Source organism: Phascolarctos cinereus, unplaced genomic scaffold (genome assembly GCF_003287225.1).
Source record: "Phascolarctos cinereus isolate Bilbo 61053 unplaced genomic scaffold, phaCin_HiC Scaffold_4;HRSCAF=312, whole genome shotgun sequence".
In the NCBI taxonomy this organism is placed as follows: domain Eukaryota; kingdom Metazoa; phylum Chordata; class Mammalia; order Diprotodontia; family Phascolarctidae; genus Phascolarctos; species Phascolarctos cinereus.
This window is the reverse complement of record NW_027555847.1, coordinates 718,073,455-718,086,239: the sequence shown is the minus strand read 5'-3', so window position 1 is coordinate 718,086,239 and position 12,785 is coordinate 718,073,455. Positions and strand designations below refer to the sequence as shown.

The following is a 12,785-nucleotide window of genomic DNA, read 5'->3' as shown; positions in this document are numbered from 1 at the left end:
GGGGCAGATCCCTGGGGCACTCCGCTAGAGACCTCAAAAAAGTGAACGGGCAACTTTGGCTGTTTAACACAGCCCCTGGGTTCTTCTCTTCTTAGAATGTTTTTAAATACATAGGATTACAAAGGGAGCTAATTACCTTAAAATAGAATTATCAAAGTATAAAATGATCAAAATACAAAATATAAAATATGAAAACAAAACCCGTTCAGAGACCCCAAGTTAAGAACTGATGAGGTGAAGCCATTTTCACTGCAAGACTTCAGCAAACATATTCGACCTAGCCCTTGTTCGATGTGCTCTGTTCCCGACCAAGGGCCCAGAAATCCAAGACTTGCGCTCAGACGCTTGCATCCTACCCGGCTGTCCGTCTGCCTGATCTGCCTTTCTCATCCAAAGACCCTGCCTTCCACGGAGAGCAAGGAGGAATCCGTCCCCCGTGGCCCTCTTGCTGGGGTCTGCAGTCCTTGGCAAAGCTTTCTAGGTTCCTTCTGGCAGTGGGTGGTGGGCAGCAGGTTTGAGAGATAACCCACAAGCCAGGGGACCTTTCTTGAGAATGCCAGGGAGACAGGACACCTGCTCTGGGAGTCACTAGCCAACCAGCCAGTCAGTCCTCGGGCCTTACCTAAGTGGGACCGAGGTGTCTCTCTGTCCTCTGACCTCTCACCAAAGGGCAGATCATCAAGGCAAATCTTCCCTCCTCCTCGGACAAATGACAGTTCCCCTCCCCAGAGGTTCTGTCCTACCATTGAGTAGTAGCTAGAGCTCTTGAATGGGAGTCAGGAAGACCTGGGTTCTAATCTGCCCTCAGTTGCTTCCTAGCCATATGACCTTGGGCAAGTCACTTTCCTGTCTCTGGGACTCAGTTTCTTCTGTAAAACGAGGGGCTTGGAACTGGTGGCCCCTGAGGCCCCTTCCTGGTTTAGACCTCTAGTTCCCTCTAGAGGTGTGTGATTTCATACCTCCTGTGAGATGACTTTGGACTGTGTCTTTAATGGGGGAGAGGATCTCTGAAGCCCCAAGGTTCTTTGGCCCAGTCCTGGCCCAGCTGGAAGCTCTGGATTGTTTCCTAACCACAGGGCAGGATTCGGGGGCCCATCCTGCAGGCCACAGAAATGCTGTGATAGCCATGGAGAAAGGAAGGGGATGGCAGAAGTCCTGCCTCCCCCAAGGCCTCTGGTTTAGCACCCCTCCCATTAGACTGCCCGCTGTCTGTCCCCTGCCTCCTCTCTCTGAGGGGCTTCCTCCTGGGCAGTCTTGGGCCCCTGGTGCAGGCTGCCTGGGAGGAGGGGAGAGGGTGGCACGATCGATTGACCCCCTGTGAGTTGAAGTGAAATGAAGACCAATATTTGCCCCCAAGCAAATAAATCCTGGTATCGACCTGGTGCTAAACCCAGGCTTGGCCAATGTGTCCACGCCACTAGCAAGGAGAGAGGCTAAGCCTGCTGGGGCCCTTCCTGGAGCTAACAGACCCAAGTCTAAGGCCCCCGAGGCCCGGCGGAGATCTCGATGGACGTCTCTGATGGACACCTCTGACCTGCTGGTGGGGCTGCAAAGATTGGGGTGGGGCGCTGCTGGGGAAATGCTCAGGAAGGCAGGCCTGGGAAGGCACAAAGGATGATCATCTCCTTATCTCTGGGGCTACTGAACCCATATATAAATTCCATCTTTATTGAGATTGAACACCCCCAAATGGACGGGAACAAGGTGATGCTACATACAGGCTAGAGAACCAGCAATCACATCAGGAAACAGACATACAGAAGGGGTAGGGACAAGACAGGGGAAGGGGGGTGGGTACAGGCATGGGGGGCCTCTCCCAGAATCCCCCCAGCCTCAAAGGCTTGCCCTCTTCCCTGGAGGTGGAACGGAGTAGAAGACTGGCTTCAGGGCCCTCCTGGTGGTCAGGCCTGACCCCGTTCAGCCTCTGCGGTACAGGGCCCGACGCCTCCCCCCATCACGTCCATTCCCCGGGAGGGTCCAGCTGCCCAGATGCCTTCTCTGAGCCCTCTGCTATGGAGGGCTTGGGAGGAGGACCGTGGTCTCTGCTCCACAGGCCAGGGTGAAGATCTGCCTCGAGTTCTCATCCTTGCTCCATGCATGGCCCACGGGTTAAAGGAGGGGAGGGGAAGGGGGCTTGTATTGCTTCACAGATGGTTTTGGTGTTTTCTTTTTATCATAAATAGATATATATATATATAGAGAGAGAGAGATTATATTTTATGGTAGAATATATCCTATCGCACACAGGATTGCATCACTCAGAGTTACACCGGGGAGGGCCCCCCCCATGCACTGGCATGCGCTGGGCACCACAGCCATGCGTGGTGGGCTGGGCTGGGCCGGGCCCCCGGGGCCAGGGCCACATGCTCTGGCCAGCCGTGGCCCCGGACAGCCCCCAGCACCATCCTGTTCCTGGGGCCTGGCAGGAGGCCCCAGCCACTGTGAGGCTGGCTCGGTGGGGGGTGGGAGTGTGGCAAGGGCAGCCACACCATTCCCAGCCCCCCACCTGTCAGCTACTTCATGCCGCTCCGCAGGACCTGATTGGCCGCGATCAACATGACGCTAATGATGAAGGCGATGGCGAAGGCGCAGATGAGGCTCTTGCGAACACACGTCTGGCGGATCTGCTGGTTGGAGCAGGCTGCGGGCGGGGCCGAGTGATGACAGGAGATGGTGAGGTAAGAAGAAGAACAGAACATTAGGGACAAAAAATCAGACACGGGGTGTCTGTCCCCTGGCCATCCTCCGGGGACAGCATCTTTCTCCCAACCCCCCAACAAGGACTTGGTCTCTGAGCGGGGGTCACTTTGTGTCTTGGGGCCTTGCTCCTGGCCCGTTTCCTTTGCTAGGAGCTGCGGGGGGGGGGGGTGCTCTGGACATCCTTGAGGGCCGCCCACGGTGAGTGGGCGGTTCCAGGCACTCTCAGGGCAGCCCCAGGGCCTGGCCCAGATACGGGGGACACTCACTCTCCACATCGACTGGACACTCCTCAGGAGTGCCCAGGTGACTCTCCTCCTCCGTCATGATGATGTTTTCAATGTCCTTCATGGAAAGATGCTCACAAAAGGTGTCATAGAGCAGACGCTTCAGTTCGTCCACCGTCAGCTTCTGCATATCGCACTGTGGGGCCAGGTCGCGGGTCAGCCCAGCAAGCCCGCCTGCTGGCTGGCCAAAGCCCTTCTGGGCGATGGAAGAAGGGCAGGGTCACGCTCTCCATGGGTTTCCCCAGGAGGAGCTGGTCTGTCACACCAACCTATGTCCCCCCAAGGACACTCGTCATTTGTAGGAGTCTTGTGGGCATCTCATGCCTTTGGAGACGTGGAGCCTGTGAAGCTTTGTACAAGCTAGACCCACTTCCCTCAGCTGGGCAGGCACAGGGTTCAGGGTCTCAGGGCCTGGATATGCTTGCCCCCACCCAAAAGGTCAACAAGGGGAGGGGAGCTGGAGGATGGTCCTAGGCCTCCTCCGTCCCCTGGCTCTGGACCACAAGGGCTGCCTATACCAGGCTCGACATCCCAGCTGAGCTCTGGGAGTTACTGTGTGAATAGCCCTATTTGACCATTGACACTTCGCAAGGCCACTCACTGAGCCTCTCAGTTACCTCTGACTCCCAGCTTCTCAAGTCCAGCTCAGACCCTGATCCAGACATCACTAAGCCTGCAGGTACCTGACCCCTTATGGGGTGTCTCCTCCCCACAGGCCTGTGGGGCAGGGGAAGGTGGGGAGCTCCTACCTTCCAAAATACGGTGTCAAAGTCAGTCCCGTGGAACTTTTCAGGAATCCCTGAGGTGGACAGCTTGGGCCCCAGTAACGTCACAAACTCTTCAAAGTCCACTTGACCATCACCTAACCGTTGCACAGAGAGGGAGTGAGCCTGGGCCTGAGGGGGGGAGTCATGAACGGGAGGTGGGTGCCAGGAGAGCTGGGTTCTATCTTGCCTGTCAGCCTTGGACAAGTGGCTTCCCTTCTCTAGAGCCCAGTGTCTGCCATCTATAAAATGGGCATATGGAATACCACCAGATCGCTTCTGGCATCAAATGAGATAACAGATGTGATTTTAAAACTGTGAATTTAAAACTTTGGAAAAGGCAGAGATTTGGATGTGTGGCGTTGTACACAGTAGGGGCCCAATGTTTGTTGAATGGATGGATAGATGGATGGATGAATGGGTGGATGGATGGTTGGATGGGTGGGTGAGTGGGTGGATAGATGAATAAATGGATGAATGGATGGGTGAGTGAATAGATAGAGGGATGGAGGGAGGAAGAGAGGGATAGAGGGAGGTCTGGAGTCAGCTATACTGACTTTAACATACTAGAGACTTAAGTTTGTCGGCCACATGAAGCCCTGTTCAGCAGGAGTCTACTTCCCTCCTAATTCCACTATCAGTTTATCTACTTTGCAGATTTTCTAGTGTTATATGTCAGTCACCAAGCATTTATTAAATGCTTACTGCATGCCAGCCACTGTGCTAAGCTCTAGGGCTATAAATGCAAGCCAAAAGAAAGCCAGTTCCTGCCCTCAGGGAGTTTCCGTTCTAATGGAGAAGACAATGGCAGAAAGGGAAACTGGCTTGGTGGTGAATCCAGGAGAGTGAGAAGCCGAGCTAGAGCTGGAGGCCCTGGGGAGGTCTCACCAACAGGAGACGCACCCCAAGTCACCCAAAGGTGTCTGACCCTTATTATGGTCTCCTGACTCGGTGCTCCCCATGCCTGGAATGCTGTCCTTCCTCAACCCAACCTCTTAAGGATCCCTAGCTCCCTTCAAAGCTCCGCTCAAGCCGCTTCCTCCAGGATGTCTTCCCTGATTCTCACCTTCCCACCTAGGGTCTCCCTTCTACCAAGTATACCCACTTTCAATATTTACTATTTGTGTACCTGTTGAAGACTTTAAAAATTTACTTTTAATTCTTATTAGTGCATACATATTGTTCCTGAAAAATAGAATGTAAACTCCTCAAGGGCAGGCATCATTGCCTTTCTGCTCTTGTATCCCAATCACCTAGTATAGTGCTTAGCACATGCCCAACTCTTTGTGACCCCACTGAAGTCTTGGCAAAGATACTGCCGTAGTTTGCCTTTTCCCCCTCATTTTTACAGATGAGGAAACTGAGGCAAACAGGGTGAAGTGACTTGGCCAGGGTCACACAGCTAGTAAATGTCTGAGGCTAGATTTGAACACGGATCTTCCTGATTCTAGGCCTGGCTCTATCCACTGCGCCACCTCCCTGCACATAGTAAGTGTTTAATAAATGTTTGTTGATTGGTTAATTGATTGCTATATTCACCATCTTAAAGAGCAAAACCGGAGTTTGCTCTGAGTTTCCGCTGAGGTCACAATTGGCTCTCCCATTTATTGTGAGACCTTGGGCATGGGATCCGATCACCTCTAAGGTCATCTCTAAGGCCAGCTTTGAGGGCCATAGTCCTCCACCACCCCTGACGCAGCCGACTGATGGCCGCTCGATTGACCACCAAGGAGAGGGAGAGGAGAGCCAGAACTGGTCCCAGATGCGAGCTTGGGGGACATTAGTGAGAGCCAGAAGAATGAGGCCAGGGCTTCGAGTGGACAAAGGGGCGGGGCGGGGGTGCCAAGTGGGCGGGCTTCCCGGGGGAGGCGTCACGGAGCCCCTGCTGGGGACGGGTGTTGGGGAGCCCTTGGAGGTCCTACTACGGGGAGGTGGAAGACGGGGCCTGCACAGGACACAAGTCGGTTTATCTGTGGTCAGCCCTGAGCTGGGGATGTTGGGGCTCCAGGGACTAAATGGGCCAGAAAGGCCCGGAAGATCTAGACAAGTGAGGAGAGAAGGGAGAGCTGGGTAGAACGGGAGCTCCCTGAGGGCAGGGGCCCGCTTGTCTTGTTTCTTGTCTGTGCCTCAGTAGGAGGAACCTAGTAAATGCTTGGGGAATGACTGAGGGTCGGAGATTTAGAGCTGGAGGGACCTTTGCATTTTACAAAAGAGGAAACCGAGGCCCGGGAAGAGGAAGGAATCAGCCAGTGGTCACACAGCCAGAGAGAGTCAAAACCCAGGTCCTCCAGCTGTCAGTGCAGCACTGCCCAGAACACTCCCCAGGCAGCTCAGACAAGGAAACTAAACCTGCGAGAAGTCGGGGAGATGGACCCATGACTCCCAGGGGCTCCTCCTGCCCCACCGTCCTGCTTCACTCCTGGTCTATTACTTCTGCTGCTCTTCAGCCAGGTAGCAGCCTCAAGCTGCCCGGTCCCGTCAGTCTGGCTCGTCCTTCTTTCTTCCTTTTTCATTCCTTCCTTCTTTCTCTCCTTCCTCCCTGTTTTCCCCCTCCCCCCTTTCCTCCTTCCTCTCTCCCTCCTTTCCTTCCTCCCTCCTTCCCTTCCTTTCTCCCTCTCTCTTTCCCTCCTTTCTTCCCTCCCTCTCTTCCTTCTCTCCCATCTAGATTCTGCTCTCCTGGCCCCATCCACCTGCCCAGTGCCCTGCACATGTTCTTTAGTGTGCCAAATCCATCCTCCCCCCTCCCGACACTTCTCCCCCCACCCCCTGGCCCCCCAGGCCCCTGATGGACAGCAGGGTGATCATCTCTGATCATCTCCTTACCAGGGCTGCCTGGGGCACAGTGTAACCTTCCTTGTGCCAGGGGGCTCCTCAGCAAACAGCAGGGAGGAGGCTGAGTTAATGAGGAGGCATATTAATGAGCCCTGGTGGGCCAGCCGGGGCCAGGCCAGACGCCCTACCACTTAATTACCATATGCTGCCTTCCTCAGCTGGCCTGTGTGTGGGAGCTGCTCTGGGCAGCCTCAGAGGACAGGGCAGAGAGAGGGGGGTGAAGGGGAGGAGAAGAGAAGGAGATGGAGGCACGCAGGGAAGGAGGAGGTGAGGGAGCCATCAGTGAATGGCGGATGGGATTGCCAGATGGGCCAAAGACTGGGCTCTGTGTCTGAGCAGAGTCCTGGGGCACCTCAGGTCATCGGGGGTCAGCCATTGACCACCCACTGCCCGAGAGATGGGACAACAGCCAGAACCACCTGGTGAGAGAAAGTGTGTACAAGGAGCCTCAGTTTCCTCATCAGTAAAATGGAGGTAAACATACTCACTACCTCACACAGGGTCACGAGGCTCAAATGAGATAAAGTCCATAAAACACTCTGTGAGCCAGAAATCAATGTGTAAATGTGCATTATTATAATTAACCTCTTGGTGCCTCAGTTTCCTCATCTGCAAAATGGGGTTAATTATATTTGCATCTCTTCCCTCAGAGGGCCCCTTGAAAAGAACAAAGGAGACAAGGCATATGTTGAGCTTTGTGTGACAGACCGCATCAAAGCCCTGGGCATTCTTTAACCTCTCCGTGCCTCAGTTTCCTCACTTCAGTTTCCATTGCAATAGAAAGAGCCGATGACCCAGGAGTTAGGAGACTTGTTCTGCTCTCGAACTGACTTGCTGTTTAACCCTAGGCACACCCCTTCCCTGGGCCTCAGTTTTCTTATCTGTAAAATGGGGGTAGTCATACTCACACACACATCCCTCAGGTTACAGGGTAGTTGTCAGAAAAGGGCTTTACAAACCTTCTGGGGCTGTAGAAGTGGGAGCTATTGTCATTACTTACACCAGCTCAGCAGAAGTGAGCCTCACTGGCTAGCTCTTCCACTCCCCTTCATTTTCACATATAATATAAACCAAGGCTCAGAGACTTGCCCAAGGTCACACAGCTAGTAAGCATCAAAGCCAGGATTTGAACCCAGGTGCTCCGGCATGCTTGGTGACCCTCAGAACATCCCACCGAGGTGGGGAGGGCAAGGCTTTATCAGAGGAGTAGACCGAGGCCCAGGGAACAGGACCCAGGGGTCCTGATGCCACATCCAGGGCTCTCTGCCACACCCTGACATCTCTTCTAGGAGCAGAGGATTGTAGGACTGAGAATGGGGAGGAGCCTTGGGAGTCATCTGCGGCAACTGCTTCATTTTACAAAGGAAGGAAATGACTTACCCAAGGTCACACATTGTCAGGGGCACTGGGGTGAGGGCAGAGGGAAACTCAGAGGTCCACCCTTGTTCATTGAAGACAAGAGGTAGGCCAGGGAAACGGGAAGGAGAGAAATAAGTGGGGGCTCCTCGGAGGCCCAGCCTGGCATTGGTGGGGCGTATTTCCTGCCAGGAGCTCCCCTTACCTAGGTCTGCCTGGAAGGAGGTCTGGAAGGGGCAGTGTGGGGGAGGGATGTCCAGGGCTAGGGCCAGGACAATGACAAGGTGAGGATGGAGGGGAGAACACTGGAGGGGGAAGGGGCATAGCCCTGGATGGGAGGATGGGACCTAAGAGGGATGAACAGAGCGGAAAGGAGATAGAGGGAAAGGAAGAGGAAGCATGAGAAAGTTAGCAGATAATAATGAGAAATGCAGGAAGTGACTGAGCCAGGGTCATATGCATAGTGAGCTCAGAGTAGGAATAGGACACTTGGTCTCCTGGCCCCCTGGCTGGCACTCTTTCCACCAAGGAGCAGAGACAGAAAGAAAGGGGAGACTCAGGTGGATGGGAAGTGGCTGGGAAGGCTCGGCCTCCCTGGGGGTGGGGGGGCAGGCTGGGGGCCAAGGCTCTGGGGAGGGGGTTACCGTCCATGTCCAGCCGCTGAATGATGACCTCCAGTTCCACCTCATTGGGCATGTAACCCAGAGAGCGCATGGCGGTGCCCAGTTCCTGCTTGGAGATGAGCCCATTACCGTCTCTGTCAAACACTTTGAAGGCCTCGCGGATTTCTGTGGGGAGAAGGAGCCTGGCTCACCAAGGCCCAGAGACCCTTTCCTTGTCCCTTCCAGGCCTGGGTCCTGCTCTCGGCTCCCTGCCCACTACATTGGGGTCTGCCTCTGACGGACGTGCACTCACCTGCCAGACATGCTTGAGCCCTCGCCTTTTCCTGAATTGCAAACCCAACCACGCATTAAAAAAACAACAGAAAAACCCCAAAACAACAGACAAACCCACACTTCTGATCTCGACATCTGAAGGTCCTGGGGCAGCCAGGTGGCACAGTCGATAGAACACTGGTCCTGGAGTCAGGAGGACCTGAGTTCAAATCTGGCCTCAGACCAAACACCTGACACTCACTAGCTGTGTGACCCTGGGCAACTCAACCCCCATTGCCTAAAAAAAAAACAACCCAAAACAAAAAAAAAACCCACAAAAAATATCTGAAGGTCCTGAGAAATCAAAGATCAGAGATTTAAAAACAGAAAGTCATCAAGTCCAATCTCATTTTCTAGAGGAGGTAACTGAGGCAGCGGAGAGGCAGTGACTTGGTCACACAGGTGGTAAGCATCAGAGTCAGGATTTGAACCCGCATCCTCTGGCTCCCCTTCCAGCACTCTTGCTGTTGCCCACCACGATTACCTCCCCACTGATGGAGACCCCGACCCCTCTGGCCTGAGAGCTGCCAAGCTGTGGCTGGCCTTATGACAAGCCTCTCTGGGCAGCTAGGCTGGTCTTCAGGCAGTAGAATCACAGAATCTAACTGGAAGGGGCTTCAGCAGCCACAACCATAACAATGGGCATTTATAGAGTGATTTAGGGGTTTTAAAGCCCTTTACTCATACCATCTCACTGATCCTCATCACAAACCTGTGAAGTTGGTGCTCCCTCCCATTTTACAGATGAAAAACTGAGGCTGAGAAAGTGACATACCCAAGGTCATACATCAGTTATGTGTCTGAGGCTGGATTTGAACTCAGATCTTCCTGACTCCAGGTCCAGTAGTCTTCCTACCTCGCTGCCTCATCTAGTTCAAATCGTACATGAAGGAGTTCTGTCTACGACTCGTCTCCCAAGGAGTCACCCAGCCTCTGCTGGGGAGCCCACCACCTCTCTGCTTTGGGACGTCTTTCACTGCTAGGAAGTGTTCTTCCTGACACTCAGCCTTCATTTGCCCTCACAGTAACTGCCATCCGTTCTTCCTGGTTCTACCCTTGGGGGCCAGCAGGACAAAGCTCATCCGCCCTCCCTGTGGCAGCCCTTCACAACCTTGAAGACAGATCTCATGTCCTCCCAGCTAAATATGCCCATTTCCCTCAGCTGACTCTTGTATGTCATGAACCTAAAGCCCTTCGCCATCTTGGTCACTCTCCACGTCCGTGGTGTCCAGAACCCACCCAGGACTCCAGATTAAGGCATAGGGGGGCTGAACCCAGTGGGACCATCACCGCTGTAACCCTAGAGGCTCTACCTCTCTGGATGCAGTCTAGATCACGTTAAATTTTATGCCAGCAACATCATTCTGCTGACTTTGGGGGAGCTTGCCATCTACTAAGGCCCCCAGACTCTTTTCAGAACAACTGCTATTGATCTAGGCCTCCCCCATCTTCTAAGGGTGGAAATCATTTTTTGAAACCAAGTGCAAGACTTTATATTTATTCCTACTGAACTTCATCTTCCTAGACTCAGCCCGATGATCCAACCTGGCAAGGTCCGTTTGGCTCCCAGTTGTCATCCAGAGTGTTAGTTTTCCCTCCTAGCTTAGTGTCACCTGCAAATTTGATGAACCTTCCATCTCTGCCTTTGTCCACGTCATTGATTAAGACGTCGAATATCGAGAGGCCAAGCACAGGTACTCCACTGCAGAGCTCCTGTCACATTGACCCTGCACCATTAACAACCACACTGGCCATGCAGCCAGGTAAGAGTTCTGGGACTGCAGTCAGGAGGACCTGAGTTCAAATCTACCCTCTGGCTATGCGATTCTGGGCAAGTCATCTCACCACTGTGCACCTCAGTTTCCTCAAGTGTAAAATTGAGATAAGAAGAACACCTCCTCCCAGGGCTGTTATGAGAATAAAATGAGACAATATCTTTAAAGTGCTTTGTGAAACTTAAAGTGTGATATAAATGCTCATTATTATTGTTATTAATTATTATATTAGTGTCTAATCTGCATCCCTCCATCTTCCCCGCAAGAATGAAATAAAAGGCACACAGTCAGTTAGCAGACAGACTCAAAGTGTCTGTAGCTTGATGGGGTCTGTTAGAAGCCGGGATCTGCAGGCAGAGGCTTTGATCAGATCACCAAGGTCACCCCCACACTGCCAAGAGGCATTGAAGGAAGGCACTGAGCAAAAAACTCCAACACCTGACGAGCAGGTTCCAAGCGGAACTTTTGAAATCTGTTCGATTGCAGTGACTCCGTCTGCTTTCATGCTCATCTCCTGCTGCTCGCTACCGAAGCCCTTCGCTCCATTCGCTCCAGCCGGGCTGACGGCCTCAGGGGCCCTGTAGATGCTCTGAATCTTCCCACCTCTGCCCCTTCGCTGCTCCCATTTCCCTTCCTGTGTCCTCTCCCCTCCTCTCTCCTCTCCCTCTCTAAATCCCACTTCTCCTCCGGGACTCAGCAATTCTGATCTCTCCAGCTCGAAAGACTCTGAATCACTGATTCCGGAATTGAAAGAGGCCTCAAGGATATGGAGAAGAACCCAGACCAGACACAAACAAGACTCCTCTTTAGAGGGGAAGACCTCTACGCACTATGGATAATTTAATTCACTCTTCTCATTTTACAGAGGAGGAAACTGAGGCACAGAGAGTAGAGGTGAGTTATCCAAGGTCAGATGTGTGGAAAGTGGTATGTGCTGGAACCCAGGACCTCTACCCTCACCATACTGCTGTGGTTGAGACCATCAGTTCAGACCCTTTCATTTCATAGACGAGGAAACTGGACCTATATGAAATACTTAGCCAGTCATGTGAGGAGTTAGTGGCAGAGCTAGGATTCAAACCCACGTCATGAGGAAAAGGAGACACAGGGAAGGGGCAAGAGACCTGGACTGAGGGAAGTCAGAGGACCCCAGAGTCCTGATGTGAGTGACCTTGGGAAAGCCTCTGGGCTTCAGTTTCCTCATCTGTAAAATTAGAGGTTCTACTTGATGACCTCCAAGCTCCCTTCCAGCTGGTCGTCCTCCCCCCCCCATAATGTGATTTCAGGCCAGAGCTCCCTCCACACAAGCAAATGAGTCAAACCTTCTGATCACATGATGGCAGCTAGTGTTTGTCTGAATCACTTCTCTGGGAACGCACTGTTTCCCCAGCAGAATTTCAGCTTCTAGAGGGCAGGGAATGTTTCACTTTTGTCTTTGAAATCTTTACTCACAGCACAGTGCCTGGCACATGGCAGGCATTCAATAAATCTGACTGACTGACCTCAGAGATCATCCAGTCCATACTCCCCATTATACAGATGGATAAACTGAGACCCAGAAGGAACCGTGGACCTCCACAACATTCTGGCCATGCCTATCTTAATGACACATTGCTTTTGGCCCTGATCTAGATGGATTCACTCAGTTACCAAGCTGATTTTCCCAGAACCCAGGTCTGACCGTTTCAATTCTCTACACAGTAAACTCTAGTGAATCTTTATTGCCTCCAAGATCAAATATAAAATTCAGGGACACTGGCCTCATTTCTGTGCTGTCACACAAAATATTCCATTTCCCAACTCCAGGCATTTGCCCTGGCTGTGCCCCCTGCCAGGACTGCTCTTCCTCCTCATCCCGCCTCCTGGCTTCCCTGGCTTCCTTCCAATCTCAGCCCAAATCCTACCTTCTGTAAGATGTCTTTCTTGACCCTTCTCCACTGTTGGGGGCATCTCTCTGAGATTACCTTCTCTCTCCCCCCATAGAGAACTCATTTGAACATAGTTGTTTGCATCTTGTCTCCCTGTTAGACTGTGAACTTTTGGAGGACTGGGAGTGCCTTTTGCCATTCATACAGTGCCTGGCACATAGTAGGAGCTTTTAAAAAATCTGACTAAACCACATCACACCTATCTGATTGG

The 12,785-nt window shown here is 52.7% G+C and overlaps 1 protein-coding gene across 2 annotated transcripts in view; it reads right to left on the bottom strand.

The window, feature by feature from the left end:
• Window positions 1–1,647: 1,647 nt before the first annotated feature.
• Window positions 1,648–12,785, bottom strand: part of CABP7 (calcium binding protein 7) — a 32,178-nt gene continuing 21,040 nt past the window's right edge. Inside the window, exons 2-5 of one of the 2 annotated variants that reach the window (XM_020996556.2) lie at window positions 8,581–8,724; window positions 3,734–3,846; window positions 2,967–3,180; window positions 1,648–2,641 (exon numbers count right to left, since the gene is read on the bottom strand). In XM_020996556.2, coding sequence (XP_020852215.1) covers window positions 2,514–2,641; window positions 2,967–3,180; window positions 3,734–3,846; window positions 8,581–8,724 — 599 coding nt within the window. In that variant the 3' untranslated portion in view covers window positions 1,648–2,513. The remainder of the gene's footprint in view (window positions 2,642–2,966; window positions 3,181–3,733; window positions 3,847–8,580; window positions 8,725–12,785) is intronic. The other variant, XM_020996557.2, reaches the window with a different exon arrangement.